The following is a 14,163-nucleotide window of genomic DNA, read 5'->3' on the forward strand; positions in this document are numbered from 1 at the left end:
CTTTTTTTTTCACTTTGTATGTGTAGTTAACTAAGCATTAATTATGGCAAGTTCTGATTGGCCACTAGAACCATGCCTATCTGGATATATAGGCACCTGTCCTAAAGGTGTTGGAGATAAGGCTTGGAGGCATGCCTATGAGGGACCGGAACCTGGGACAGTTATTTGCATAAAGTGTGAAAAAATACTTCATGGAGGCATCAACCGCCTCAAATACCACCTTGCAAGCATAGACAGGCATGATGCTAGAGAATGTATAGGGACCACTCCTGAAATAAAAAGAGAAATGAATGCCCTACTTGCAGTTGGGGAAGAGAAGAAATTGCAAAAGGGGAGGGCAAAGCTTGCCATGAGATCAGCCATAGTTGAATCTCAAGGTGCTTCTATTGACATTGAAGAAGAACAAGAAGCATTTCAGGGCATAGTGGGCTCTCAGCGTGGCCCACGTATCCACAAACCCACCACCACCTCGCCCATCGCTTCTGCTTCCTCTAGTAGAGTCCCTGGCACTGGCTCTGTTGCATCACGATCAGGGTCCATAGGTGATTATTTTGTGCCTAGGAACACACCTAGAGCACAACCATCATTAGAGGCCACTAGATGGAATAGGGAGGCACGTGAGAAAGCCGACATTGCATGTGCTGATTTTTGGTACTTCAACAACATTTCATTCAATGTGGCAGAGAATCCTTTTTGGCTGAATTTGGTGACCGCAATGACAGTTGTAGGAAAGGGGTACAAGGCCCCTTCTCGCAAGGATTTGAGTGGGAGGTTAGTAAATTACTAAATAGTCCACTTGATTTCATTTTTAATTGTTTTTTAGATTTCTTGTTTATTAAATCAAAATTGTGTACTAAGAAGTTAAGAACTAATTTCACTTTGTTCTTATAGGTTGCTCACAAATGCAGTTGCTAGGGCAAAAGAAGTGGTGGAGGAACAAAAAATTGAATGGGCAAAATATGGCTGCACCATTCTTTCTGATGGGTGGACAGATGGCAAGAACCGCACTATCATTAATTTTTTGGCTGCTTGCAAGGAAAATGTAGTGTTCTTGAAATTGGTTGATGCCTCCAGCAAGGTGAAAAAGGCAGAAACATTGGTTGGAATGTTGGAGCACGTTGTCATGGAGGTGGGAGTAGAGAATGTGGTGCAAATCATCACAGATAATGCAGCAGCATGTGTCAGCAAGTAGAATCTTTTTGAATAATCACCTTTAGCAATATTTTCATTTGTTGTGGCTTTGTTTTTTTTGGCTGCATCTTTCTTAAGAATAACTTCTTCTTTTGTAGGTAGAATGCTCCAAGAGAGGCACCCCTCTTTTTTGGACACCTTGTGTAGCACATGTCCTTGACCTTCTTTTGGACATAGGAAAACTTGAGTGGGTGACTCCAGTTGTGGAAGATGCAAGGAGGATCACCAAATATATTTACAATCACCCTTGGGTTCTAAGTTTGATGAGAGAGTACACCGAAGGGAAAGATCTGGTGAGGGTTGGTGTCACAAGGTTTGCAACGATTTTCATGACGTTGCAAAGCCTTCTTGCTGCATTGACTTCTTTGAAACAAATGTTTGTGAGTGGAGCATGGCTAAACTCACCATATTCAAAGAACCCTGAAGGAGAGGCTATCGCATGCATAGTCTTCGACAGCCAATTTGCACAAAGGGTTGCAGAGATTGTGAAGGTAACTTCAAATCTAATTATTCTTGATTCAAGTCTTTCATTACTAATTTGTAACTTCATTAATTAATCTTTTTGTAATTTGTATTTTTCAATTGTAGGTGTCAGAGCCCTTGGTTAGAGTTCTCCGCTTGGTGGATGGGGATAAAACCCCAATGGGGTACATTAATGAGGCCATGGATAGGGCTAAGGAGTCTATCAAAAAAATTCTACAAGGGGGATAGACTCAAATTTGATCCCATTTGGGAAATTATTGATAGGAGGTGGAACAATCAGCTCCACCAACCCATTCATGCAGCAGGGTACTTCCTCAACCCTCGTTTTAGGTTCGGGGGTTCTTACTCAGATCCTAATGGAGAGGTTATGGAGGGCCTCAGTACATGCATTGAGAGGATGGTACCCGATGTTGAGGAGAGAGACCTCATTGTGCGCGAACTCCAAAACTATGAGGAAGCAAGGGGTGAGCTATTCTCTTCAGAGCTGGCTAGGAGAGGAAGAACCACTCAAACCCCAGGTATAACATTTGCCATTTGGAATTTGGGATCTAAAGTGATTGATAATTGATAAATTATGTTTTCTCTTTTCTCTTTGCTTTCTAACTTTTCAATTTTTTTTATTTTGCAGATGCTTGGTGGCAAAATTGGAGTGGAAACACCCCACATCTCAAAAAATTTGCCCTCAGAGTCTTATGTCAACCTTGTAGTTCATCCAATTGTGAGCGCAATTGGAGCTTGTTTGAAGCAATCCACACGAAGAAGAGGAGCAAGTTAGCGCAGAAACGCCTCAATGACCTTGTCTTCGTGAATATAATCTTTGATTGTGCGTAAGGTAGAGGAAGTAGAAGGTGGTCCAATTGACTTGGATGATATAGATCTTTATAGTGATTGGACATCACAGGAGCAACCTCCATTGTTTTGTGAGGATGACATCACTGATTTCGAGAGGCAAGCTATGGAGGAGGAGGGGGGTGGATTTGGTTTCACGCTGGATGACATTGAGGAGGAAGAGGATGAGGATGAGGAGTCATTGCTAGTGCCAGAAGCAGGTGGAGTCGTAGCTTCAGCCAGGATGGAGGATGAGTCAGCCATACCGAGCGAGGAGGCACAGTCCCCTGCCTCACACGAGTCACGCCCACTGCAAACTTCTAGGACTAGACCCTCTAGTTCTACCTCTCCCCCAGTTTTTGCTGGAGCTGGGAAGAGGAAGTTGTAATTGTAATAATATATAATGTATTTACTTTTGGTTTTACAAAAACTATTTACTATTTTGCTTCCAGGCTTCCAGCCATCAGCATTGCTCATGAGGATGCGATTTTGTAGATACTTTGCATTTAAATATATCTAGAATCAGCTTGTTTCTTTTGTGTTCTCATTTATTGACTCATTGGATGCATCTTCTCATTAAATTTTGCAACAAAAAAATGCATTTTTAATTAAATTAAAGCGTGTTTTTAAGTTGCCGAGTTTTTCGCCGAGTTTTTCAAAGTTTTTCCCGAGTTTTTTTTTCCAGGCCTTGGCGAGTTTTGCCAAGTGGCAACTAGTCAACTTTGGTATATACTGCGATAGAACATCGAGCACAGCATATTCAAGATAGACAGCAGTAACAGATCAGCATTCATGCATATACGTAGCAGACTGAATTCACTTGTGACTAGATCGAATTCATTATAGCAGACTGAATTCGTTCAGAGGCAGATCGTATACACATCAGTAGATCGAACATAAGTCAGAATGTAGATTATATATCATCCATTAATATCAGTTTTTTTTATCAAGGTATAAATAATATTTAAAATTTCCTGTTTATTCAAATCTGATCAAAACTTAACACAAACAAATATGAATCAGAAAGGATGTGATTATTTTGTTGAAAGGTGAGTGATTTGTTTAAAGCCTTTTTGATGCTTCTTCCTTTCAATGATTGATGAGATTGATAGATTAATTTGTTATAGAACCAAGTTATGAATGCAAGATATAGCGTGATATTGTGAGTTGGTAACTACCCTCTTCTACCATCTTTGTTACAGCTTTGACAACTTTGTAATATAGCGTATGAAGAGGAGGAAGATTCATGGCATTTTAGCTGGCAGTTGCTCTAAAAAGTCTGATATAATCAGAACAGAAGGGCAGCTTTGTGACAGTTAACTTGCTTCAATGAATTTATGGTGTCTAATGCCTTGGTCATAAGGGTTTTGCCAATTTTTAATTCAGTTATATTCTTGACTCGCATCAGTAATGTAAATACTTCCTGAGTGTTGACATCTTGCCAAATTTTTCTTTTTGCAGGTCTAGGGTCCCTTAACCCTCGGTATCCTGAGAAACAAGAATTCATTTGAGCTGGCAAAGTTTTCTATCTCAAAGTTTCAGAAACTCTCAAAGCAAGCATGCAAATGATTCACAACAAATTGTAGTTGAAGAAAATATTCTATTTAAAAAAGAAAGTAAAGTACAGGTGCAGACTGTCAAAAATCATAAAATGTGATTCCACCCAGATTCAGGAAAGTATTCCCATATGAACACGTGCAAACAAGTAAACAATAAAAGCAGATAAAGATAGATTTTACTGGAAGTGAATGAAAAGCAAAAAAATTGCTCAATTAGAATCTTCAATGTGATCTAAAACAGACATACCATCTTTGTATGTTACATCTTGAATGCCAAAAACATCAATGAAGCACTCAATAAGCTGATTTGTAATCACAATATCTTCTGGAAATGGCATTTGAGATTCTTTTCTAAGAGAAGTTACTTCTTTGTCAGGAATACCACAAGGCACAATATGTGAGTAGAAACTCAAATCTGGGTCTATATTGAATGCCAAGCCATGAGAAGTAATTCCTGAAGATATTCTTACACCAATTGCACCTATCTTTCTATTTGAGACCCAAACTCCTGTTTCTCCTTTCATGCCATGCCGAGCTTCAATCCCATATAACAATGCCAATTTGATCATGGTATTTTCTAAATTTTCAACATATCTTCTGGCACCAAGTCCAAATTCTCTGAGAGAGATGATTGGGTACAAAATGGCTTGTTGAGGTCCATGAAAAGTTACATCTCCACCTCTTTGGGTGTAATATATTTCAGCTCCAATGTTTTTAAGATCAGTTTGAGTAACAAGCAAATTATGATCTGTTCTCCGCTTTCCAAGTGTGTATGTGGGAGGGTGTTGTAAAGATAAGAGTGTATTCGGAATGATTCCCATCCGCCTCTTATTAACAAGTTCTTCTTGGAGTTTTAGTGAATTTGAGTATTTAACTATTCCCATTTTCCAAACTTCTAGTGTCCCTTTGACGTTCATTGTTTCACTTGTTCTTCTTTGTTGAATTCTGAGCAGGTAAAAACATTAACCCTGCAAAAAAGTTCGTAAACATAAGTTGTGTGGGATATTCATTCCATTTGTCACTAGAGGCATTTTATAACACAAACAAATAGTAAACTATCATAAACCAAAATATACACGAACGCTCAATTTCAGAGTTTGAATTACTTCTGCTAATTATAATACAACTTTACCAGAGTTTAGCCAATGAGGTCTAATATCATAAGAAAATGAAAAAAAAGGGGAACTGGGAAAACTTTTAAACAGTGCATCCCAATCATATCTTTAATATAATAGAATATATTTCCTTGCATAAGTACTGAAAAGCATTCAACTTTTTACAACTTCAAACTTCGAAGTTGCTAGATATCATACTGCTCTCTACATAGTGATATAACCTGCAAGCCAATTTGCAATACTTAAATTCCATCAAAATTAAAATCCTGGTAATCATAGGAACTATTTTTAATAGAAAATGCACAAGTGCCAACAAATTCAACAAAATCGGAACAGGTTAGCATAAAAATTTAACATTTTTAGATTTATTTAGTCCTTAAGCTACAGTACTCTCCCTGGCAAATTGAAATTAGAAGGTTCAGAAAACAATGTTTTCTGAGTTTACATGAGGTGTCCTGAAATTCATTACATAACATGGTATTTGTTTCCTTAAAAAATAGCAATAAGTGTATAAAGTAGCCCAACAAGCCCTTTAGCTTCATTCAAGAAGGCATTTATGATTTAAATTTTAAATAATTAGCACTAATCTCATGGGCCCCATTTTAACACCCTAAAAATTATCTGTTGCTCTTTTAGTAGAAATTCCAAGTGGTTGTTGTGATGCAAAATATCCATTTGGCCATCAAGGTAAAAAGGAGAGACTGTAGTTCAGAAACTCCTTTGGCTGGATGTTCTATTTTATCCAGGATTGTGTAAGAGTAGTGGTCAATAAGACCAAGATTATACGTGATAACCTCGACTTCCAGTTGAGAAATGTGGAGAAAACCAAGTCATTTGGAATGCCTTCTTACCTTGTGTACTTGCTATATTTGTCACATAGAAGGGATTGATATGAAAACGGGAAGTTGGGAATGGACCAAGACAATATAGAGTTTACGAATACTATTCGCAACTTCATATGCACGAAATTGAAGACTACGGGAGAGTGAACAATGCTTTCACCATGTATATCACAAGGCTATTGCAGGGCAGGATCCATAAACGGTTGTCCAAGGCAGCAATGGAACTTATTAAAAAATATGGATTGTGGTACATACAGTTTCCCAACTTCACATACCTACGGATTCAAGGATTTAGATCCAAACCCTATAAGCTTCCTAGGTATCCGACTAACAAAATAATCCTACTTAAGGTGGTGAGACAACTTTTGGAGTTCAATTTTATCTAGAAGGAGAAGCACAGAATAGGGATAACTCTCCCTATTGCATTGGTGAAGACTTTGGAGGTGTGCCACACTGTAGCTGCGGCCAGTTCAGTTATTGGAGAACTTGAGTTCTATCGCCTTGGGACTTATAAGAGTAGGGATCAATTTGATCGACACAAGAATGTTGTGAAGATCAAGAGAGGAAGATTCATACATAAGATTGACATTGAGGATTACTAGGCTAATCTCATTGATGATCACGCAGTAAGGAAGAGAATGTGGTCCCAAATGTTGTTGTCAGGTAATTATGTCATATTGTAATTAGAAGGTTACGGATGTTAAGGGTCGGTGGTTACGTGACGGTTGTCGGCAATTGGCACCGGACAACCTACACCGACACCTATATATATGTACTTGGTTTCCTATTTCAGTGTGTAGATATTGTCGAAGAAAGTTATGCTATGAATGTACTAGCATTTGACATTAATGAATACATACATCTGAGTTCTTCTGTTTACTTGCATTGCTGTATGCTGTCATATTTACTACATTTTTGTACTGTTATGCACTATTGAAATACACACCCCTCAGGGGAAAACATATGGCACCGTTGCCAAATTAAACTTGGAATGACAGGAATATACTACATGGCACAACGATAATGGGGCAACCAGTGAGCGAGGGGACCAACAACAATCCCGAGGAAGAGCTGATGGAGTTGTTCGAAGGAGAGGGAGCACTAACAAGGGATTTCACCTGCATTCTACAGGCATCCATCGAAACTTACGTACGGAGGGAGGCCACGACCGAGGACGTCCCTGAGAGTGCAGTGTGGAGTGCCCTTGGCGAAAGTCCGGTCGTAAATCGGTTGATGAACAACTTGCCAAGCTTGTTGGCACAAGCATTCCTTGCTCTCCAAACTTACCAGGAAGAAACCTACAGCAAGACCCATCGACAGCAAATTTTGCAGCAATTTGAAGAAAGGAGTCGACGAGAGGAGGAGGAACGTGACAAAAGCTGTCGACAAACCTTCAACCCCACGGAAAGAAGGAATTGATGCCCGTGATGCTAAATAAGGATAGAAACCATGTGCCGAGGGAGGAAGAAGACGCGCACGAGGCAGCAGCGAGGACGCTGAGGTTAGAACAACAAGTAGAGCGTCGGTGACAACTAAAGAAACTTGTGGAAGAAAGCACAACTAGCAATGATGGCTCGGGTGCTAAGGGGCCAAGTTTCGGTACTAATAGAAACCACCAGGAAGCGGTTGGGGGACCTTTCCCTGACATTGGAAGAGATTGGTGACAAGAGTACAGTAGAGTCGTACACGCCACGCAGAGGTGCCGAGACCAGGACGGAGGAGGAGACATAGATCGAGAACAGAGAGGCAGAGGATACCGGTGTGACTGAAGGTGTCGGGAGGACACAAGGTCACGGTAGTAGAAGCAATATGTTTGGTGTAGGCTCATCACACCCTGGTAGTCAGAGCAACTTGGTGGGACCCAACGGACCAAATCTCGACGGAGTACCTTCGAGAGGACCAGTGTTCAGAGGAGGAGTTCCTGGAGGGTCAAGTTCGGGTTCAGGAAGGCAGACTGGGCCGCCACCAAGGAATGTGATCGCGAATCGGAAAAAATTGCCTAAGTTCACCGGAGACGGGAAAGAAGACCCCGTATGGCATTGTCGTACATGTGAGACAATCTGGTCGGCCAATGGCATGGCCGACAAGGCGGAATGGGTGGTGCAATTCCCCGCCACCCTACGAGGAGTAGCAATCGATTGGTACTCGGATGCTGATAAAACCAAGCTGACAACTTGGGATGAATTGCACAAAGCCTTCGAAACAAAGTTTCGACTCCTCAAAGACGATAATGAAATCGTGGCAGAAATCCTAAGCACCAAGCAAGGGAAAAGTGAGACCATCCGAGCATATAGCCGACGCCTGAAGTAATTGCTGGGAAAAATGGGCAACCAGCCCGACGATAGATTGAAGAAAAGATGGTTTGTGGAGGGTTTAAAGTCGTCACTCAAAAGGAAAATGAAAATTGTACCCCCCACATCCTACGAAGATGCCTATAACCGGGCAATGGACCTGGAAAGTGAAGGGAAGACATCCAGAAAGAAGAAAGACAGATCCTCTGGAGAGGAGGACTCCTCCGACGGAAGTAGCAGCGACGAGGGGTCGAGTAAAAAGGTGCAAGCCCTTCAGAAGGATATACATCGCATAATGAAGGAATTCAAAAGCATGAAGGGAAGCACCAGCAAAAATGAGTTAGTGTGGTGCGCGGAATGTAAGGAGGAAGGTCACACAAAAGGCTCTTGTCCTAAAAAGGCCTTCTGCGACATTTGCCAAGTGTTGGGACACTCCACCAAAGAATGTCCCTACAACATGAAGACATGGGGAAATCAGGTGCTCTTCACCCAGGAGCAGTCGTCACCCTTTGCGATAGCAGGCACATCACAGCCTCAAGCCAACACCACGGCATCATCTAGCGATTACAGAGGTAACCGAAGGGGAGAAAGAGGCAACAATAATAATAGCAATAACCGGAGTCGAATGCAATATGATGCCAAAGGACGACCGATGATTGAATGTCGAGCATGCAACCAATGGGGACACTTTGCACGGGATTGCCAGAAAGAGGAGACACCGTAGAACTTGTGCAGATGGTGTGGTCCTGGAGACCACAATGAGACAAATTGCCCCAAGCCAAGGGTTAATCTTCTCAATATTGAGAAGACTGGTGATAAAGAAGTACTGGCAATCCCCCGTGCTCAGACCAAAAAGGCCACTTATCCCGACCCCCGTACGGAGAAGAAGAGATTACGGGAGGCAAAGGCCAACATTGAGCGTGAGATAACGGCAAAACGACAGAATAATGCAGGGGTGGTGAGTACATCATCACGTACTAAAGCCGAAAAGAACATAATTGGGCAAGTCTTGCAGATGGAGGTGTCAATAAGGGTGAAGGACCTTCTAGACACAATGCCACAGCTGAGGACTGCCATTTTCAGTTCCGTACAAAGCACTGCACACGCACCCTCAGGTGTGGCCCAAACGAAAGTGTCAGTTAGCCCCTCGGCTGATCCAATGTTGTTGGCCTTAAATAGTGGTCGGCATCCTGCGGTAGTAGAAATGGGAATCCTCGAAGCTATCCTCAAGGACACCATCGTGGACGGAGGTTCTAGGGTGAATGCGCTACCGGAGGATACATGGAAGAAGCTCGGGAAGCCAACACTATGGCCACCCACATTCAATTTGGTGGGAGCAGACCAGCACGGCATCAAGCCACTCGGCACCCAGATGGCTCAACCCGTGACCATTGGCACACAACCCTTCCTATTGGATTTTGGGGTAATCCCACTTAAGAAGAAGGGCTATGACGCCATCTTAGGGAGAGGGTGTCTGTTTACAGCAAAGGTGAACCACAACTGGAAGAAGAACACCCTTTCCATGGAGAAAGGGGGGCGGAAGTACATCATTGACCTGAGGACCCAGGTTGTCGACGAGGAGCTTGCATCATCCGACTCTAATTCAGAGGACTCAAATAGATGGGAGTGGGATTCCTATGAAGGCAAAGACGAGATGGAACCAAACAATGAAGGAGTGCTTGAACCCAATGGCTGCTCGAAAGATGACATATGTTCATTGAATGGACTCTTCCACTGGCAAATGGAAGATTATGAAGTGTTTCACCCTGCTTGTCACATGTTGCAAATTGAAGAAGAGCCAAGCAAGAAGGAGGAGTTCTCGGCATACAAATTTTCAAAGGACAGACCAATGAGGTACGAAGACCCCACCGTGAAGGAGACGAACTTAGGAGACACTGCCACCCCTCAAAATATATGGGTAGGAGAGCCTGGTGCTGAAGGCCGCAGTATTCAAAATCTTCATGGAATACAAGGACGTGTTCGCTTGGTCCTACAAGGATCTGAAAGGGGTCCCGCCAGAATTGTGCGTCCATCGGATACCATTGGTCCCGGGAGCCCAGCCGATACGGAAGAGGCCATACCGAATGAATAAGAACTATGCTGCCAAGGTGAACGAAGAGATTGAACGGATGCTGGAGGCCGGCATCATATTTCGGGTGGAGACAAGTGAGTGGGTCTCGCCGATTGTGATCTCACTGAAGGAGGCCAACCAGATCCGCATCTGCGTGGATTTTTGGTGCCTCAACAAAGTCACCATCAAGGATCCGTTCCCTATACCTTTCACAGACAGCATCCTAGAGGAGGTGGCTGGCCATGAAATGTACTCATTTCTGGACTGCTTTTCCGGATACAATCAGATTTCGATAGATGAGGAGGACAAGTTGAAGACCACCTTTGTGGTGGAGGACGGAGACTATGCATACAACCGGCTGCCGTTCGGGTTGTGCAATGCTCCGACGACATTTTAGAGGATAGTCCTTCACATCTTCAATAAGATGTCTGTGGGAAATTTTAAAGCCTTTTTGGACGACTGGTCGATTTTCAGCAGCGAAGACACTCACTTGGTGGCACTGAGAGAGTGCATGGAGAGATGCTAAAGGGCCAGGCTGGCCTTGAATCCACGAAAATGCAGATTTATGGTACCACAAGGAAAGTTGTTGGACCATATCGTTTGTAAAGTTGGACTAAAAACTAAACCGGATAAGGTACGAGTAATTATAGAGATGGAGTCACCCATTGATGTGATGGGAGTCAAGTCGTCCTTGGGACATATAGGATACTACCGGAAGTTCATCAAGAACTTTGCCCAGCTTTCATTCCCACTAGACAAACTGACAAGAAAGGGCAAACCGTACATATGGGGACCAGCACAAGGGGAAGCATTCAAGGAACTCAAGAGGAGACTGGTGGCAGCACCCATTCTGGCCTATCAAAACTGGGACCGATAATTCCACGTACATCTGGATGCCTCGAACTATGTCATTGGGGCTACGCTAGCACAAGAAGGGGGACATGGGTTGGATCATCCCATCTATTTTGCCAGTCGGTTGATGTCGAAAGCCGAGAAGAACTACAGTACCACTGAGAGGGAAGCCCTCGGAATGGTCTATGCCGTACAAAAATTTTGGCACTACTTGCTGGCAACACCCTTCACCTTCTATGTGGATCACCAGGCGTTGATGTACCTGGTAAATAAACCCATTATCCAAGGCAGGATAAGCAGGTGGCTACTGCTCCTTCAGGAGTTCACTTTCACAATAATTGTACGGCCAAGCAAGAGCCATGTGATCATAGATCATATCTCGGATTAGGTCGGGGGAGCCGCCAGAGAGAGTCAATGACGATTTTCCTGACGCACATCTGTTCCAAATTGCGGCACTACCGCCGTGGTATGCGAACATTGGGGAATACTTGTCTACCTCTTGGTTCCCAACCGGAATGTTACCGAGCGAGAGAAGGAAGCTGGTCTTGAGAAGCAGGACATTTCAGCTAATTAATGGGTTGCTGTATAAAATAGGACCTGACCAAGTCCTCAGAAGGTGTGTGATGGAAGAAGAGATTCCGGAAGTGCTCCGGGAAGCACACGAAGGGCCCACAGGAGGTCACATGGGTCCAGACACCACCATGCACAAGGTATTGCTAGTAGGACTATGGTGGCCCACCCTGTATAATGATGCACGGGAATGGGTGGTGGGTTGTGATACGTGCCAGAGGGCAGGGAAACCATTAAAGCAGGACTTTATGCCCCTCAATCCATCCCATGCCCAAGAGTTGTTTGAACACAGGAGTCAATTTCATTGGACCTCTAAAGGTCAGCCGAACATAGAGATGTCGTTACATTGTGGTGACGACAGAATACCTTACGAAGTGGGTTGAGGCGCGAGCACTGTCGGACAACTTAGCTTTGAGTACAGCCAAGTTCATTTATGAACAGATTATTACAAGGTATGGCATCCCAATCCAACTGACAAGTGATCGCGATGAGCACTTTGTGAATCATGTCGTCAAGTTGCTCACGACGGAATTCATGATTTTTCATTCCTTGTCAAGCCCGTACTACCCGAGGGCCAACAGGCAGGCGGAGGCGACTAACAAAATACTGGTGTCGGTGACCTATAAGTCCTGCGGAGTTGAACAGGAAGACTGGGAGAAGTTGTCGTCGATACTATGGGCATATAGGACCACCTACAAAGTCACCACAAGCCACACACCCTTTCAGCTAATGTACAGGCAGGAGGCTATTGTGCCAGCAGAATTCATGGTTCCGAGTTTAAGGATCGCGATCGAGAATCGCCTAGGAGATATGGAAAGCCTGCGGGAACGACTGTACACGTTAGGCAAGTTGGATGAATGCAAAATGATGGCTCAATGGGCCACTGAAGCCGCCCAACAAAGATGAAAATTTTGGCATGACAAGCACATTCGGCGCATGGAATTTCGGCCAGGAGAGTGGGTGTTCAAGTATAATGGGCGGAATGAGCTTAAGCCTAGGAAATTTAAAGTCCGATGGCTGGGGCAATTTACAATCCGCGAAGTAGCTGCGAATGGAGCAATTAAGTTCTCAGCATTGGCCGACCAGCCAATAAAGGAGACGGTAAATAGGTCGAAGTTGAAGATTTACCACCACAAGCAGCAACGGAATGATCCAGTTCGTCCGGAGGCGGGGCCCAGCCAGACAAATTGAAGAGGTAATTATTTAATCTTCTGTTTAAAAAATAAAATAAAATAAAATAAAATAAATTTTAAAAAAAGTACGGTCGTGCGGAAAAAGAGCATGTACATCCATATGGAAAAGAATCGTACGGACCAAAAAAATTTAAAAAAAAAATCCTTACAGCCGTACGGAAATGGGAAAAGGGTCGTACATTATAAAATCCATACATCCATGAAATCATCCGCATAGTTTGATTTCCTACGGTAAAGAGAAGCGTTCGACAATTTGTATAGGTGAGATAATCCGTACATCCACCAGGCAATCATTAAAGAATTGGTACGGTTCAAGAAAAGAATCAAAAATCCGTACACCAGTGAGGCTGGAAATTTCGTACAACACGAGGAACAGAAGAATTTTGCACAAGTCACACGCAAAATAATGGAATTCAAAAAGGTTTCTTTAAGTGCTGGTACTGGCAATTAAAACAAATTGATGGAGTTGGGAAAATCAAGACTGGGAAAACCGGGCTGGAGAAAACGGTTGCAGCAGTTAAACCAACCGTCGAAGTCAAGGAAAATGGCAGAAGGAAGCATGGTAGCCAAGGACAAGGAGAAGCGAGTGTTGCAGTCGGGAGTGAAAATTGCAGGGTCAGTGGATACAGGAAAAGCCAAGAAGGAGGAAATGTCAGAGAAAATCACACCTGACACTATTACATTTGAAGGATTGAGCGGAAATGTGTGCAGGACCTGGTGGCTGGAAACCCCAGATAATTATGCAATTAAAGAATCTCTCAGGAAGGCACGGGTACATTGGGCAATTCAAATGCCCATCTTCCCCATTAGAGATTTTGCTAGGGTATTTGGCATCCCAGACGAGGGCAAGAAAATAGACAAGAATGCCACGAAGATGTCACTAGAAAGGAAAGAACAATTGCTGCGGTTAATTTGCCGAAGTGATCTCTCAAACCGGGAATGGGCTATGATCAAGGCACCCAACGGCAGAGGGTTGAAGAAGTCCTACAATGTTCCAGGAGATTGGCAGCGTCTGCTGGATGTTATGAAGAGCAGACTTACAGGAGCCAACAGGGCATCCGACACGGCAGTACCCATGATTGCACTGATGAACGGTCTTAGGAACGGGACGGTGTATAACTGGGCAACAGTTTTGTCTAACAGAATCCACGAATTCTTGATGCTACGA

At 43.3% G+C, this 14,163-nt stretch overlaps 1 protein-coding gene across 2 annotated transcripts in view; it reads right to left on the reverse strand.

The window, feature by feature from the left end:
* Positions 1 to 4,247: 4,247 nt before the first annotated feature.
* Positions 4,248 to 14,163, reverse strand: part of LOC131037372 (octanoyltransferase LIP2, mitochondrial) — a 39,874-nt gene continuing 29,958 nt past the window's right edge. For both annotated transcript variants that reach the window (XM_057969496.2, XM_057969495.2), the window contains exon 2: positions 4,248 to 5,029. In XM_057969496.2, the coding sequence (XP_057825479.1) occupies positions 4,271 to 4,978 (708 nt within the window). In that variant the 5' untranslated portion in view covers positions 4,979 to 5,029 and the 3' untranslated portion in view covers positions 4,248 to 4,270. The remainder of the gene's footprint in view (positions 5,030 to 14,163) is intronic.

The sequence above is a fragment of the Cryptomeria japonica genome, chromosome 3, assembly GCF_030272615.1.
Source record: "Cryptomeria japonica chromosome 3, Sugi_1.0, whole genome shotgun sequence".
NCBI lineage: Eukaryota > Viridiplantae > Streptophyta > Pinopsida > Cupressales > Cupressaceae > Cryptomeria > Cryptomeria japonica.